This window comes from Argiope bruennichi, chromosome 10 (assembly GCF_947563725.1).
Source record: "Argiope bruennichi chromosome 10, qqArgBrue1.1, whole genome shotgun sequence".
Classification (NCBI taxonomy): domain Eukaryota; kingdom Metazoa; phylum Arthropoda; class Arachnida; order Araneae; family Araneidae; genus Argiope; species Argiope bruennichi.
Genome location: NC_079160.1, coordinates 35,932,789 through 35,949,852, shown reverse-complemented (window position 1 = coordinate 35,949,852; position 17,064 = coordinate 35,932,789). Strand labels below are relative to the sequence as shown.

Sequence of the window (17,064 nt, the reverse complement as noted above, 5' to 3'; positions counted from 1 at the left end):
GAATCGATCTGCTCATAATGATCAAAGAAAATTTTGTTGACAAATTCTTGAGATATTAAATAAATTAAAAAAGATATTCTTTAGTGCAAATAAAGTTTAAACGCTGAGTGACTCTATTATCAGTAATCAGATTATAAAAAAAAATGCTTTGTTTCATTAAAAAAATATTATTATATTAATTGAAGATTAATTCTTTCCACTTTAATTTAAAGCATAAATTCTGCGGGTGCTAACAGAAAATGAGAGAGATACATATTACGTTATGACTGAAGGCCTTTATAATATTATGAATGAATTATATAACAATCAAAATTTGAAGTTTTAAAATATTTTGATGAAGAAGCTATTAAAGTAGGAATTGCATAAAATATTTAATTATTAAAATTTTAACGAACATTAAGATTGGCGAACCGGCTGGTCGCCAAAGGCGGCTAGTACTATTATAAAAATGGAATAAAACGTAGAACCACAAATGAATACTGTAAATATTATAAAATTAATTCGTGTCGCACACAGACACGCACAAATTTTCCTTTATTATTTGTGAAGATAAAGGAAAAACTGCGTCTGTGTGTCAATTAGTGTTGACTGCCGGAACTAAAGCTGGAAAATATGTTATAAATATACTTTGAAAGGTAGAAACATGCACCTCGGTGAGACATTCAAGGAGTCTGACTTAATTAATTAAAAATTAAACAAAATTTTTGCTCGCAGATCAGTTCTTTTAAATAAGACAAACACTTTATGACGTGCATATATGATTTAAGTAAAATTTATTTCGCTATAATCAGTAACTAAGAAGACACTTCATTCGGAGAGCTAACGTCAACAGAGGGGAAAACATTTCAAACCCAAAACTCACAGAAATATCCATCTTATATATACAGAATTGGAGATTTTAAGTTTAACAATCAGTACAGTTATCCACTTTGATTAATATATTGAAGACATCAGAATTTTATTCGGAATTTATCTTTCCGCGTTTATCATGAGCTACACGATATTTGCATTCGCATTCTAAACTTATCATATACAAATTCACTAATGCATAAATATATTTTCCATTACCCAATCATTAATAATTTGAAATGTATGATAAACCATCGCCAGTGGATGCATTATTTATCATTTAGTTTACTGTATCTTCCTGACGCAAGTAAAACAGAATCTTTGGGAATGGAGCGAAATTTACATAATCATCTGCGCATCGTAGAATATCCCTAATCTAAAACCCTTTCTTTCATCAGAAGTTAATGTCAAAACCGATTTATTAAATACTCATTTGCGTCCGTTTATTCAGTGAAACATTGAGAAATGATAGCAAATTTGTAGCATCTCGATGCTGGATATTTGGGATCGAGCGAGATATTATAAAGTCGTTACGCATCGGAGAACGTGAAAGATGACGTTATTGTTTAAGTTTTACTTAAAAGTTTGCTTTGTGTCAATGTATCAGTTTCCTGAACAAGGATTTTAAATTAGTCTGCAAAGTTAATTAAAATGTATTTAATCCCTGATAAGATTAATAAGCTTATAAAATATTTACTTTTATCATAAAATGTGTTTTATAGGAGCTCCATATGGTTGGTAACTGATTCATTAATATTTAATACAATATTTTCTTTAAGAATTTTGGATTTTAAAACTTAATTAGTTTCAGATTCGCGTACCTCTGCCGGGTCTTATACTTATTTTCGTGCTTAAAAGTTAAATTATGAAAAATGAAGCTGGAATATCATAATTCTCTATTGAAGAAGAAATCTTACTTATCTCTAATCTAAAGAAATATGTTGAAACCTATACCATTTTTAGAGAAAATTCGTCTTAATTTGTATTTTGCTCAGAAAACACAACAATGAGTAGCGAGCTCGAATACAGAGATGAATTCATCGAAAACATTTAGTGGAATACTTTATTTCAGAATTTTAGATTTAGAACTTAATTACAGTAGACTCCCGATTATCCGCGCCTGCCGCACAAAGTTTTTTTTTTTTTTTTTTTTTTGACTGATTTCTTCAAAAAAGTGCAGTTTTACAGTTATGCTTTTGTAATTACATAATACATTACAGTATCAAAACAGTACATATGTATTAATTTTTCTGTGTATCCTTGACGCCTCTCGTAAGTATAAAGCACTTTTCAGTTTTCATTAACAAAATGCATTTTAGGTTAGTTTTGAGTGATATACTAAAATATTAAACGTTAGTTAAACATTTCCTGCTGTTTATTTTACATTTTATTGCACATAAAACGATTTTTCAAATTTGGAATGACTGTTTTCTCTTGCTACACCCGTTTTTAGCTTTTTTCGGATTATCCGCGGGGGCCGCGCCTCCCAATTCCGCGGATAATCGGGAGTGTACTGTAGTTTCAGATTTGCACACTTCCGTCGGATTTTATATTTATTTTGATGCTTAAAAGTTAAATTATGGAGAATGATACCATAATTTACCTAAAGCAGAAATCCTACTTGCCTCTGTGGTTGTTGTTGTTACTTATGGCACTTGTCATAGACAAGTCCGCAGACGAAGTCAGCGATTTTAAGCCGAGTTTGTGCAGTAGCTTCTGAGGATAAAGACCCCTGAGTGCCCGAGGGCAGAAGTCTGACTTCTAGCTCATATGAAGATGACACTCACACTCTTGCGCGCACTTTTCCACACATTTCATACATAGAACACAGGGTAAAGAACAACAAAGTCCGAACTTGGAACGTCCAGATCACGGGGAAGACGCGCACTTGTCTCTAATCTAAAGAACTCTGTTGCCTACCTGTTATATTTTCAGATGAAATTCACCTGAATTTGTACTTTTCTCATAAACAAAACAAGGGGGAATCTTGTAGCTAGTAAAATATTAGAGATCAATTCATTATTAAAGAAGGCATCTGTTCACCAGTTTTTCAATAATGCTATTTAAAAGCACAGCCAGAAAGCTATTGTCTGGTAGTCTTAATGGATTAAGACCATACCAACTCTAAATCCACTAAATTCAGTGCATCAGTCTTGATAGTATTTTGAAATAGAACGAAAACTTTCGTTACATCCTACATTTTATAAATTAATGTGAACTTCAAACAAAACTTTATAATATTAAATTTTAAAATGCATCTTTCTAATATATATTTATATAAACAAATCCACTGAAAATTTATGTATTTAATTTATCTTGACATTTGTATCTTTTTGACATTTAAAATCTTCTTAGTAATCTTTGGTGAATTTTTCAGCTGACCATTCATGATGACTTGTTCCTTGTGAACATTCTCAACGTGCTGGAGTTTGAAGCAGCCAAGAACCTCAAAAAACTACGACAACCAGTCAACAAAGATCGGTAATTGATTTTAATTGGATAAATTTAGCATCTTAGACATTTTAAGCATCAGTGACTATACTTTTTTTTAAAAAAAGATCTCATTATTCCAAATATAATCTTTGTCTCTTCTAAAATTCGTTTTTTTTTTTTTTTTCACAATTTCTTCTATTATTCCTGCATCTTGTTCTATTGAAAAAAAAATTGTTACATTCTGTTTTCATTCAGGGGAATATAAAGCCCCAAATATTCGAAAATGAATAATAATTCAAGTAATGATACAGTAAAATCGCGCTTAACGAGGCACCTGCCATAATGAGACATAATGACAAGGAGACATCGTAATTGTACTTGCAGAATCCTGCCTGTATCTCTTAGCTCTCAGTCTGTGTTTCGCGCTTGTTAAGTGATGTTTTTTTTTTTTTTTTTCAAATTTTTTTCAATTGGGAGTTGTCTCTCCAAAACTTTCTCGTATATTCTCCAATAAACTCGTCATGCCAGAGAATGTCTGACATGGCATTAGCTTACAATAGTTACGAAATATTAATCTTTGGCATGAATTTAGCCTTTTATCTGAATTTATCATGTCACTTGGCGAGTTATTTGGCGATTAATCCCTGTCATGCGGATAAAAGTATCCGAAAACCGAATATATGTTTAGACGTGTTTTCCTCAACCGACTGAAACAAATATTTGACACAAAACTGCACTTGTAATCACAAAATCCCATACCAAATTTGATATATTTAAGACATTGCGTTTTTGAATGATCGCGTTTAGATATTTCTGACAAACAGTGATCCGTCAGACAGTCAACTCTTAGTTGGATGGGACTCAAAATTTGACAAGCATTTACACTATGGATATATCAAATATGTGTACCCAATTTTATCTACCTAGCTTTCTACGTTTTGTAATTATTGTGTTAACTTATACTCCAACAGCCGGACAGACAGACTTCCAAGGAGCGGATATTGCTCAAAACTTGATAGATAACTGCAAATTTGGTGTAAAGATCCTATACGAAATTTCATTCCTGTACCTCAAAGCGATTTAGGTTATTTTTCTCACAGACAGACAGATGGACGTTTTCCAAAAATGTGTTTTTTGAACGCAGGGTGATCTAAAACGTGGAGATTTGTCAAAATCTCAAGTTCGAATATTTTGAGGATTTCTGTATTTTCTCTTTATTAAGTGTACGAGAAAGTGAAAATGCGAGACCTTTTGATAAGCATTCACTGTTTCGCATTTCGATATGAGTGAGAACTATTTTAATAGCATGTGAGCACAAATACAAAAACAACCAGGGGATATTTTCTGTATCACCGTAACAAATTGTGGAAAACTTTTCGTCAGCAGCGATGAGAAGCCATTCTCGGAATAGACACAACCTTCCAGTGAAATAAGAAAAATGCTGAAAGCATGCTGATCAACCACATCGTATGTTAAGAAGAATCACCCTCAAAATTCACTAGCTATGCTCGCTACAAATTTATTAAACGATAATGTTTTATCTTATTTTTCACCAAATTTTGAAATGTAGTCAAAAACAAATGTTTTTAGATAACTTTCTTGTGAAAGAAACATGTATTATAAATAATAAATGACATTATTATATTGCGTTTAAATATTTGAACGCATTATTCTATTTTACATTGATCCTATGGAAAAAAAAATGTTTTACTTAATGAGTGTTTCGCACGACAGGTAAGATTCGGGTTGTTTGATAAGGGAGGTTCTATTGTTATAGAAAGAATTATATATAAAATAAATATGAAACCAATTTGAAGGAAATGCTTTTAAATCGAAATGATTTCTTAAAAGTAAATGGACTGTTACAATCTTCAGAATGGCTGAGAGATCTTTTATAAATTTAAATAATAAATGTGGCAAACAGATGCAAGTCACATGGGAAACAAAACACGTGATTAATAACACATAAGAAAGGGGGGTGCACCAAAGGGGGCTGTTTGTCAATGAAGTTCTAATCGAAGGTCTTTTATAAATTTAAAGAATAAATGTAGCAAACAGATATAAGCCACGTTTGAAACAAAACACGTGATTGGTAACAAATAGGGATTGCAATACCGGACCAAAATTTCAATACCGGTATTCGGTATTTTTTAAGTCTTAATACCGGGATACCGGTTTTAATACCGGTATTAGAAATTTTAGAAAAAGAAAGAAAACACAGGCGTTTCTTTTTTTTATTTGCCAGTTTTGTTAGAGAGTATAAATATCACAAAAAATAATCTGTAATAAATTATAACAGTATATAATCACAAAAAAGTGAAGAAACATCTTATTTATTTAAATCAAAAAAAAATGTGCAAATATCACTATTGGATTTCTCAGTTTCAAAAATCGTTCCATCATTAGGAGTAAACTGTTCTAACGTGTTTTAGAATCTAATATTAACATATCTTCTGTTTTATTTTCAATTAGTTTATATTTTAGTAATATATCCTTTTTATAGGGGAACGTTTAAATATTTTAATAATTTTTCGAACTTTATAAATTATAGGAAACAATTCTTGATAGGTTAATATTTCACCCTTATTAGCAATATCTTCGTCAACAATTACATTGTCATTATATTCATTGTCAATATCACTCTCACACTCTCTTCTAAGTTGGAATCCGAAGTTTCTTTATCCACAGTATTTGGATTTTTCTGTTCTTTATTTTTTTTTTTTTGGTATAATACATCTATTACTCCTAATTGAATTCCATGTGCATAGTACAATTGCTGATTTGCACCAATCAACTTTCCAACTTTTTTCATAATTGTTGCTCCATCATTCGTTATGGATACAATATTTTCTTTCAGGGATAATCCATGTTTCGCTCATTTAGATTTAAGCAATTAATTAAGTCATTAATTGGCTAATTAATTTTGCCCGTTAGGGAGACATGAAAACAAAAACGTATACCATTTTGCTATGTTGGCATTCCCTGAACATATAGTGGAGACAATTTTAAAAATTTCTAGTAAATACCGAAAAATCGGTATTTGAACTTGTGAATACCGGTATTACAAAATTGTACAAATGGCTCAAAATACCGGTATTCGGTATCCCGGTATACCGGTATTGCAATCCCTAGTAACAAATGGGGGAAAGGGGGTGCACAATTGGGGTTGTTTGTCAATGGATACCCAATTTCTGAGTAAGTTTAATCATGAACTTGAAGAGTTACTCTACAATGACCTCAATATCTGATATAGCTTTCTCCAACTGAGGGACCACATTCATTAAAAGTGAATCTTAAAAGACCGCCTGTTTAAGTCATCAAAAACGCAGTGACACCTTCAGGAACTGTCTCTTTTATGATAAACTAATCTTATTTTATAAATGTATTTTCATATTTAGATTTTTCTTTTCAATATCTTTGACATTTTGAATCAACATATGGACATTCTCTAGAGATTTTCAGGATCCAACTTCACGAAATGTTTTTTACACTTCTTCCAATTAGCCGATACTTTATCTGTGGTTACTAATCTGTTTTTATGTTTACTTTGTTCTTTGTTTTATTACTACTGTATGTCCATTATCCTTGCTTTCTTGTATACGTACTATAGAAAAATTGTAGAATTCATCCAAAAATTCGTCGAACTAGAGAGTTTGAGAAATTTTTACGTTTTAGTCACCCCAGAATTAAACTGGACATTATCAAGCCATGTAAGAACTCTTAGATAATGGAAGATTCAGAATTCCCTTTCCTCTTCTTCGATATTTCCCCTCTTATTTTTATTGATTTTAATTTAGTCTCTATATAAGCAGATTTAAGTAGCCAAATGTATGTCTCAGTATCCAAATGTTATATTATACTTAAATAACAAAATTTTAATTTCAATCTTCAAGAAGATCGATTTCAATGTCTCAAGCATAAAAAGAATTTATATTTAGAAGTATCTATGTATAAAAAACGTTCACGGACATTGCACAAAAATTGCTGTTATTACTTATTGTGGAATGGCAACAGTCAAGTGTAAATGTTGTGAAGAATAAAAAGTAATTTTTTTACTAATTTTAAATCATGCATGAAAATTTATGAATAAATAAAAGATGAAATCTTTTTCCTTAGATATACTATATAATAAAATCATGACTTATATTTGTTTAAATACTTATAAAATAAATTCTATACATTGTATTCATAACTTAAAACTATTGAAATGAATTCTTCAAAGGAATATTCATATCATAATCTAAGTTTGTAATAAACTGATACAAGAGTGAATGTTATGTTTTCGAGGAGAGTATAAACACCTGCTTTGCTTAAATATCATTTGGAAAAGAAATCGCCATTCTGCTTCTAGCATAGGAAAATAGATTATTTTCGCAGATACATATCAGTTGCACTTCTCAAATACCAACTGAAACTAAATGCTAGCTTAATTTCAAAATCCAGTTGAGAGACTTTTATCTTATAAATTAATCAGTTCAAAGCCGATTTTGTTAAATAAAATTTATAGTATCAAAGCGATTTTGAGTTATCCTTGTCACAATGACGGACACTTTCCAAAAATGTGTTTTTCGAATTCAAAGAGGGGGTGTAAAAATTCGTCAAAATCTTGAGTTCGAATTTTTTTGACTATTAGTATATTATCTTTATACTATGTATACGAAAAGGTAAAAATAGTATAATTACAGGATATTATTTTGAACTGACGAATCATGACCTGTTATGAGAGTGTTTCTTTTGTCATACTTATATTTTTGCTGTTTTCCATGCACTTGATACAGCATATTCGTTTCAGTTCTCTGTTTGGACAATTATTGTAATGTAATAAATTGCATGATGTTTGGTTGGGAACCCAACAATGATGATCACTCTACAATAAACTGTTAAGACACCTATACTCCTCTTTTTTCCTCATCACAACGCTTCTATGAGAAATAAATAAGTTTCGAAAAATTTACTGGCTTCCTTTTTTGATTCCGAGAAAAATTTGGAATCCGAACCCTCAACATTTTCTGAAAAACTCTAATACCAACTGATTAGTTTACAGAATCTTTCCCTCTGATATGATATCTCTCACTTCCAGATATTATTTTAGAGATGTTTAAAATTTTGATCTTGTTTATGGCATCAACTTAAAAATTGAAAGATAAAAAAAAATCTTTTTCTCTTGCAGATGGACGACTGAACCAGCTGTCGTGAATGCGTTTTACAATCCGAATAAAAACGACATTGTTTTTCCAGCTGGCATCTTGCAGCCTCTTTTCTACAGTCATTATTTTCCCAAGTAAGTTTCAGTTCGCATTTCTAGTGAAAACAACGTAAAAGCAGTTTCTACATTTAAAACATAGGTACATGTCTCATAAAGTATCATACATATATTCACACATATATACTCTTTTCTTGTTAAAAAAATAAAAACTATAAAACCTTTTTTAAAAAAAATCTGTAAACAGTTCGCAGAAATCGTCTTTTTCTAATGATGAATAAATGATAAAAGTAAGTTGAAAGGCTGTAATTTGGGCATTGAGATTCTATAATAACTCTTTTAATTATTCAAAGACATAATTATACACTACGAATAACGTAAATTTCATGGAACATGATATAATATTAATATTATCCCTTTTAAAACGCAATTTTTCATGCAGCATATTTAACAATAAAATATAGTAATTTACAGAATAAAAAATTTAAAGATAATTCAGATTTCTAGTCCAAAGCAAATTAATAAGTCAAGATTGATTTGTTTCTGTTTTTATATTATTTTTAAAAATTTAACCTTAACCCTTTAAAGGGCCATTTTTTTCTAGTCCTATTATGTTAAAATATTTTTAGGCTTGAAATTAGAATAAAAAAAGGGATTCATTTAGCTTATTAGATAAATTTAATTTGATTCATTAATTAATTTGGTGAATTAATAATTAAGTAACAAATCAAGACACATCATTTTGTCTGAAATAAAAAACTGAAGCATCTAAGTTTCTGACTTACTAAAAAAAATGTGTCAGAACTTATGCCAACCTACACAAATTCATACAAAGATTGCTAAATTTGGTGGGAAGCATACTTCCCAGGCCCTAAAAAGGGTTAATTTAGTTTCTAAGAAACCAGTGTGGTTTAGTCCATATTTTGGTATTTCCGGCTGTATTGGTTTCTAAAGAATTTAATTAAATCTTTTAGAATCCAATGCGACTATTTTTTAGTATCTACAACTATTTATTCTTAATTTAGTCACTTAGAGGCCAGTACAGCTAAGTCCATTTTGGTGTAAATGTTAATGTAATTAATAGTATTCTTTTTAGTTAGAAAGGGATTTGATTTTTGTTTTGTTTCTTCTGTATCTCAGTATGTATTGATAATTATTATGAATTAATTAACAATAATAATGCATTAAAACATTATATATCGCAATTTTAGTTCCTGGATTCAACCGCATTGGCGTTTGAGCAACTTATTACAGCAACTATAACGCACTTATAAGCATGTATTTAAAATCGTTTCAACGCATGATGATAGTTAAAAAAAATGAAAAATGCTTTAAAGAATTAATTAAAATTAGAAATGAAGTTACTATATCTGAAGAGCCATTTTTTAAAAATTTCTTTCAAAGTGATGCAAAAATGGTTATGGTTCCAAATGATGTAAAATTAAATGTTACCTTTTTAACAATATCAGCTTCATTTTTGTGCATTTTTTTCTTTTAATTATTATTAATTTTTTAGAAAACATAACATAGATGATTTTGAAATAAGCAAATTTGTAGATGTTCCTTCGCGTGCAGCATTAAGACTTTGAACTACTTTACCACAAGCTTTTTTAAAAATTTTCTTTTATTTCTATACATAAGTTTTAAACCAGCTGGAATTATCTTAACAAAAATTTTTGCATACTCTCTAATAAACCTGTCATGCCAGAGAATTCTTTACATGATACTGGTGCACATTTATTACGAAATATTAACTTTTGGCGTCAATTTATCATTTTTACTGAATCTATCGTGTGATCCTTGGCGAGTTATTTGGCGATTAATCGGTGGCATGCGGTTAATAGTATTCGAAAATCGAATTTGTGTTTTATACATGTTTTTCTCAATCAATTGGAACAAAAATTTGACACAAAACTGCACTTGTAGTCACAAAATCCCATACCAAATTTGATATATTTAAATCTTTGAGTTTTTGAATTATCGCGTTTATGTATGTCCGAAAGTACAGACCGACAGACAGTCAACCCGTGGTTGGATTTGTCTCAAACTTTCATAGTTGTCTACATTATAGATGTTAAATCTGTGTACCGAATCTTACCAATCTAGATCTCTTCGCTTTCTAGTTATAGTGTTAACTTATATTCAAACAAGCGGACAGATGGACTTTCTTTGAACAAATTTTCACAAAACTTGATAGAAACCTGCAAATTATGTGTAAAGACCGTATACCAAATTTCATCCGTCTAGCTTAAAGCGGTTTTGAGTTACCTTTGTCACAGACAGACGGACGGATGTTTTTCAAACTGAGGGAGGTCTAGAACGTGGGGATTTGTCAAAATCTCGAGTCCAAATTTCTTGACGATTACTATATTTTCTATGTATATTATAATACTTTATACAAAAGTAATATCTATGTAGTAATTATTATATATGTAGTATTATTATAATTTTAATCCTTAACATCGCTGGGTATATCAACTAGTATTATTATTAACTATTTAACTGGATTAATTGATAGTGCACAATATTATCCTGTACAGTCAGTTTCAGTTTTCACCGATTATACAATAAATTGAGACGAAATATATTGATAGATTTCTTATACATACATTGCTCAGCTATTCCACTGTTGCTTCAAAATCGTCTTCTGGAGGCTTGAGTATTATTTTCTTCGATAGTTGCGTCATATATCTGAAGCATATAGTTAAATGATGAGGATATAGGATTAGATACTTTGTCCTGCTGGAATCATATTTATCACTTTTCGTTACTAATTCTGCATCAGTTTATTAAATGTTCTTGATCTTGTCTATTATTTAAAGCAGTTAAATCCGTCATATTTTATTAATATAACGAAACTGAAATATATCTCCTCTTTCCAAATATTGAAAGACGTTTTCGGCGAGAATCATGGAAAAAAACAGTTGACAAAATCATATCGTGACTGAATTTTGGTCCTGTTTTGTAGTTTTTTCCACTGCAGACATTTTCGAGTTCACAATAATCCATTTTGTTTGCGTTTAGGAAAGATTGTGATCCATATATCATCATCAGGAGTGAAGTGTTTCGTCTACGATAAGACAACCAACCGGCTGTGAGCTTAGATAATAGCTGTGGTCTTCTGAATAATCAACTGAAATGACAGTTACGTGAAAATAAAGATTATCGTAGTTTGAATACTTAGTTGTTGTGTCTGTCATGAAGTCTTTCGGCTTTTTTTCCGTTAAAGATAATAATAGGATTTGTTTGATAAAGAAATAAATGTTTGATATTTTTTTCTATTTTGCGTATGTATATGAAGCAGATAGATCTTTTGTTTCAAGGCTTTGATTCTCATCCTTCAAAACTTGTGTTTATACCCTCAAGCCAGCAAAAAAAGAAAAAAATGGGGGGGGGCGAAGGCATGTAAAACAGAGCAAGAGTCTTCCTACAACTCTATACTACGTATACGAGAAAATAATGAAATTTTGTATAAGATTAAGCTATTATAATTGCATTTTTGTGACAAAATTTTGTTTGCTTTATCAGAAATAAAGCATTTAAAATGCATGCTCTGTTTTTCTTAACTGCACTATGAAGCAGAAAATTTTCATATGCGTAACTCTAAAAATAAAAAGCTGAGTACTTATGAACGGTCACGGTCTTGCTCATGGACCACAATTTTATGTGAAAGAGGAGAAGAAATAAAAGAATGCGGGAAGGAGATCACTCCCGCAATTTTCTGCCCAAATTTTTAACGACTACAAAATTTTCCATTTATACATTTCATAAACAACAAATTTTAAATTCAAAATTTTTTTTCTCTTTATATTGCGCTTTTGAACATTTTCAATTGTACAATCCCATACCTTTATCATAAATCACGAGATCTGAGTCAGATTTCAAAAGCGGAAATCAAATATCACACTTCCCCGAATTATCATCAAAGTACATATATCCAACCTCCACCAGGTTCATCACCACTTCCACATACTCAGGCAAGTTACGGTTATGAGAATAGGAGCTACTTCCGAGGTCATATTTTATCTTGCGTACATGCCGGCAATATTATGATTCGACGTCATAATAAAGTCATTTCATCACATCTGTGAGGTAGTTTCCTCTAGATCACTTTTCCAATACTTTCCTAACGACCTTATTACAATGACAACGTTATTATCACCATAAAATCGCGGCTGTGATACGAGCCGCGCCCAAATATGTTGTGTGTGTTCCTTACTTTGGATGCTGTAATAACCCTCATTTTCACGGAGAAATGCAGTCTTGAATTGGATCAGTATCTGCATGAATTGAACATCCCAGTCGTTAAATCCGACAGATAAATCTTTCAGCTATGGCCTGTCGTTAAGTTTAAATGGCCAGTTTAATTAATACTGTCGTCGACGACGACAAATTTTCATCTTTCAGGCAGATCAAGATTTCAAATTTCTGTTTAAAGTTAATAAACACAATTTCGGCATATATTAATGTTTGTTAGATGAGTTGTAAGATATTGAAAAATATTTCAACGTATTATCTTTTCGACGACGTTATTTTGCACTAAAAATAATAAAGGTGTGTGCGCGTACGTGCGTGCGTGCGTGTGCGTCTCACTCGCTCTCTTTATGTGTGTGTGCGTGTGCGAGCGCGCGCAATACATTTGAATTTGATACATTTTGAACACATTCACTACATTTTGAATTTGACACATTTTGAACACATTCAATACATTTTGAATTTGACACATTTTGAACACATTCAATACATTTCGAATTTGACACATTTTGAACACATTCAATACATTTCGAATTTGATACATTTTGAACACATTCAATACATTTCGAATTTGACACATTTTGAACACATTCAATACATTTCGAATTTGATACATTTTGAACACATTCAATACATTTTGAATTTGACACATTTTGAACACATTCAATACATTTCGAATTTGACACATTTTGAACACATTCAATACATTTCGAATTTGATACACTTTGAACACATTCAATACATTTTGAATTTGATACAATTACAAATTTGGCATTTGATACATTTGAAAGATGAAAATGCGCACTTCTAAGTGAACAATTTCATCCTACTTCTTTTAAAAATTGAATTAGAATATTTACTTAAAAATTGAGGTTTCCATATTTAGCCACGATAACCCTTAAAATATTATTGCACAAAACTTATTTTTACATGGTTAAAAAAATTTAAAGTCTTTTTATAACATCTATTAAATTGTCATGCAATTTTTTAAAAATATTTTTCGCATAATTTTAAATAATGCATTCCAATGCTGCAATGAAATTTAAACCGTTTTTATTATTACATCGAATATTCAATTGCATTCTATTTTTACCTCGCTCTCAGTTGAGGACGAAACATGCTCCTAATAATCTACCTAGTTTGCAACAGAAAATCAAGAGAAATCAGAAAGTGAAATGACATTACCGAAAAAGACAACACGCAGTTAGAAATAGATTAGCAGCAAGATGCTCTGGGACTCGACTCCATCAGGAAGATTCATGTAACAGTAAACAGCTTAAAATATGTGTCACAAATTGAATCTTTAAAAAATTGCTTTTTTATAAAATTATGAGCATCAAGTTAAGCATAAAACAGTTAATTAAAAGGAAAGGAAACCAATATTCTCGGTGTAATCGCTGGTCGTCAAAGTCGGCTAATATAGTAATAAATTTACAAAAACGGTTTCTAAAAACACTTTAATTAGTATAATGAAATATTTTGCATTTTAATCGTTTCTTGGTTTTCAATTGAATAATATGGAATTCTGGAAATGATTTTTATCAAAATTGCGGCCAGGTGGCGCTACTCATATGGAATCAAAATTTAATTAAATTAATCGGTTAACTGACCATTAAGCTCTGAAATTTTTTATATAATGTATTTCAATATTTCCATTAAAGGCAGATAAGCGTAAAAATTCGGAAACTATCTTATATGAAATAGTGTAAAATCAATCACAAAATTCGTTTTCACTAAAATAAAGACAGTCAATTAAAAATGTGTAAAAAGAAACCATTTTAACATGATTATGTTTATAAACTAGGGTACTTTTTATAAATTGAACCATGTATGATTAAAAATCGCCTTGAAAGCTGTATAGCATATCTTTAGACAAGCAGCAAAGTTATTTCTTGGAGAGCAAGTACTTATTAAGTAAGAAATTTTAAAAATTTTTATTCGATTTTTATTTAAAAGTTAATCAAAATGTTAACGTTTTTTCTCAATAATTTTAGAGCATATTATCGACTAAAACCTATTTTTGCACATCTTGAAATTCAAATAAAAAATCTCTTATCACTTTACGAGCAATATATTTTCATATATATTTTTTTTATTCTCAATAAAATTTTCAAAGTGTTATTTAGCATATTTTGCAAAGATTCTTTTCATTGATTTAGTAATTACATCGCAACGACATTAATAAATGTATCGTTTTTTTTTTTTTTCTGTACGCACGTTTACACAAATGATAAAGGCAAGTTGTAAAAATAATTTAAAAAAAAAGATAAATAAATCACCTCAAAATATTATCATGAAAGATGTTTCATACTGGAGGTTCGAATTTTCTTTAATTTTTGTATAAAACGATATATTTTACAACTTTAGATAAATGGTGATTCTTAAAATGAAGAAAGAATTTTAATTCCTTAAGGTGGTTCACACGAAGCCAACTATTGCGGGCAATAGAAGGTCATGCCTACTTCAGGAAAATCACGTGACTACTATGGCTATCACGTGACAGGACTACAATGGCAAATGGTTGTCCCGTCGGGACAACTATTAGCCATTGTCCCATCGACTTTGTCTCAACTGTTCAACAATACAGGGAAAACAGTAGAGAGACAACAATTGCGCGCAACTGTTAGCCTCGTGTGAACCCACCTTTACACTGAAATTACTTATCGAATTACAAAATTTTTGATATTTAAATAAGTTTTTAACTTAAGTGGGCGATTGCTTTGAAAAATTGGAAACCTTTATAAATATCGAATATTTTTTTAATTCGATATTCTTAATTTCCTGTGCAGTTCTCTTTATAAAAATCGTTTGCATTTTAATTTTATATGCATTATATTTATATCTTCTTACCATTCTGTAGGTATTTTTAACAACCAAAATTAAAAAATAAATATATAAAACGTCAAAATAATGCACCGTCTTGAATGGTGTAAGAAAAGATATATCCGACTGCAAAGGGTTAAAAAGGTTTTAGAGTTGGTTTAATTCCTCATAGTGCAAAAGAAATTGAAAATGTCAGGTTATTTATCAGTCGAATCCCAGTATTTAAAAATTGGATAGAAATACTGTTTATTTCTTAGTTCAGGAATTAAGTAATATATTTCTTAATTTATGTGTAAAATTTTAAACAAATCTTTTTATAAATTATAGAATATTTACTTAATACCTCTTTTCAATTATAAAAATATATATTTCACCCAACTTTCAAAACACTTTTAGTTTTTAACTGATATATTTGTGTCTCATAGATGCTTTTTTTAGTCACTTTTATGCAAAAATTCGAAAATATAAATATCTTAAAACATTTTTTTAAGAAATTCATTCCAAAATAATCACATATCTTAAAGTCATTTGGACATATTTAAGCATCTTACTGTTCTATCCGTTCTCATTTTAATTGAAGAAACAATGCATGTTCAAAATAAAATGTTTCTTCTAAGTAAGAGTTTAAATAAATTCATAATTCAAGAGGTTAAATCGTTTAATCCATAGAAGTTCTATCTTGTACAAGTATGCATCAAAATATGATGAATTATATATCTATCGTTATAATATTCAGTACTACGATAGATGTGATATTCAGTACTACGAGGTATGCATTTCTGATGAGAAAACAATCTAGCAAAAAGCTATAAGCAAACGCTGATAATAATAATAGCACTTACCATACGAATTCGTAGTCAATCAGTTCAGTCATTGCACGTGCTCTCAAAAAACCTTGAATTTACTTTGAATCTCAATTCTTTAGAGACAGAATAAGTCCATGATAAGTGCTGACTTCTTTTTAAATGTTTATGAATTCCAAAGAGCAGATGTTATCAATGAACGGTTTCGTTTCTGAGCTCTTAAGAATTTACGCATTCTTTTTATGACATTGTGAACACTTAATCCTGTTTTGTAGGATAATTCATGTAACTGAGATGGGAAAAACACTTCTCGATGAAAGGATGCTTTAAAATTGTTTTTCTCATTATTGTTAAAGATAAGATGTCTAAAAAGTTAAGGCATAAGATAGGAAAAATTGGCAATACGCATGCGAAAAGTTGTTTTTAGTTGAATAATCATTTAATGTTATACAATTTTGAAGTTTACTTCCCCGTATACCAAGTATACAAATAGAAAGCATTATAATCAACAAAACATTCAAACTAGAGATTTTTGGTGAATCTACATGTCTCAGACCTTCTTGAATTCGAAAAGCACATTTTTGGCATTATGACTGTCTATAAATACGATAGCTAAAATATTTTTATTATGAACATTTTTTTAATCGCATCTTCATTATCACCTTTGTGGCGGATTGATATGAGTGAGGATAGAACCTG

At 30.1% G+C, this 17,064-nt stretch overlaps 2 protein-coding genes across 3 annotated transcripts in view; one reads left to right on the top strand and one right to left on the bottom strand.

The window, feature by feature from the left end:
* LOC129989480 (uncharacterized) overlaps positions 1-16,511 on the bottom strand; it is a 99,584-nt gene extending 83,073 nt beyond the window's left edge. The window contains exon 1 of one of the 2 annotated variants that reach the window (XM_056098049.1): positions 16,405-16,511. The gene's annotated coding sequence lies outside the window, so the exon portion shown is untranslated. Of the gene's footprint in view, positions 1-11,094; positions 11,520-16,404 lie in introns of those variants that run through there. The other variant, XM_056098047.1, reaches the window with a different exon arrangement.
* Positions 1-17,064, top strand: part of LOC129989483 (neprilysin-1-like) — a 459,015-nt gene that overhangs the window by 426,559 nt on the left and 15,392 nt on the right. Inside the window, exons 14-15 of the mRNA XM_056098053.1 lie at positions 3,227-3,330; positions 8,453-8,563. Of these exons, the coding sequence (XP_055954028.1) occupies positions 3,227-3,330; positions 8,453-8,563 (215 nt within the window). The remainder of the gene's footprint in view (positions 1-3,226; positions 3,331-8,452; positions 8,564-17,064) is intronic.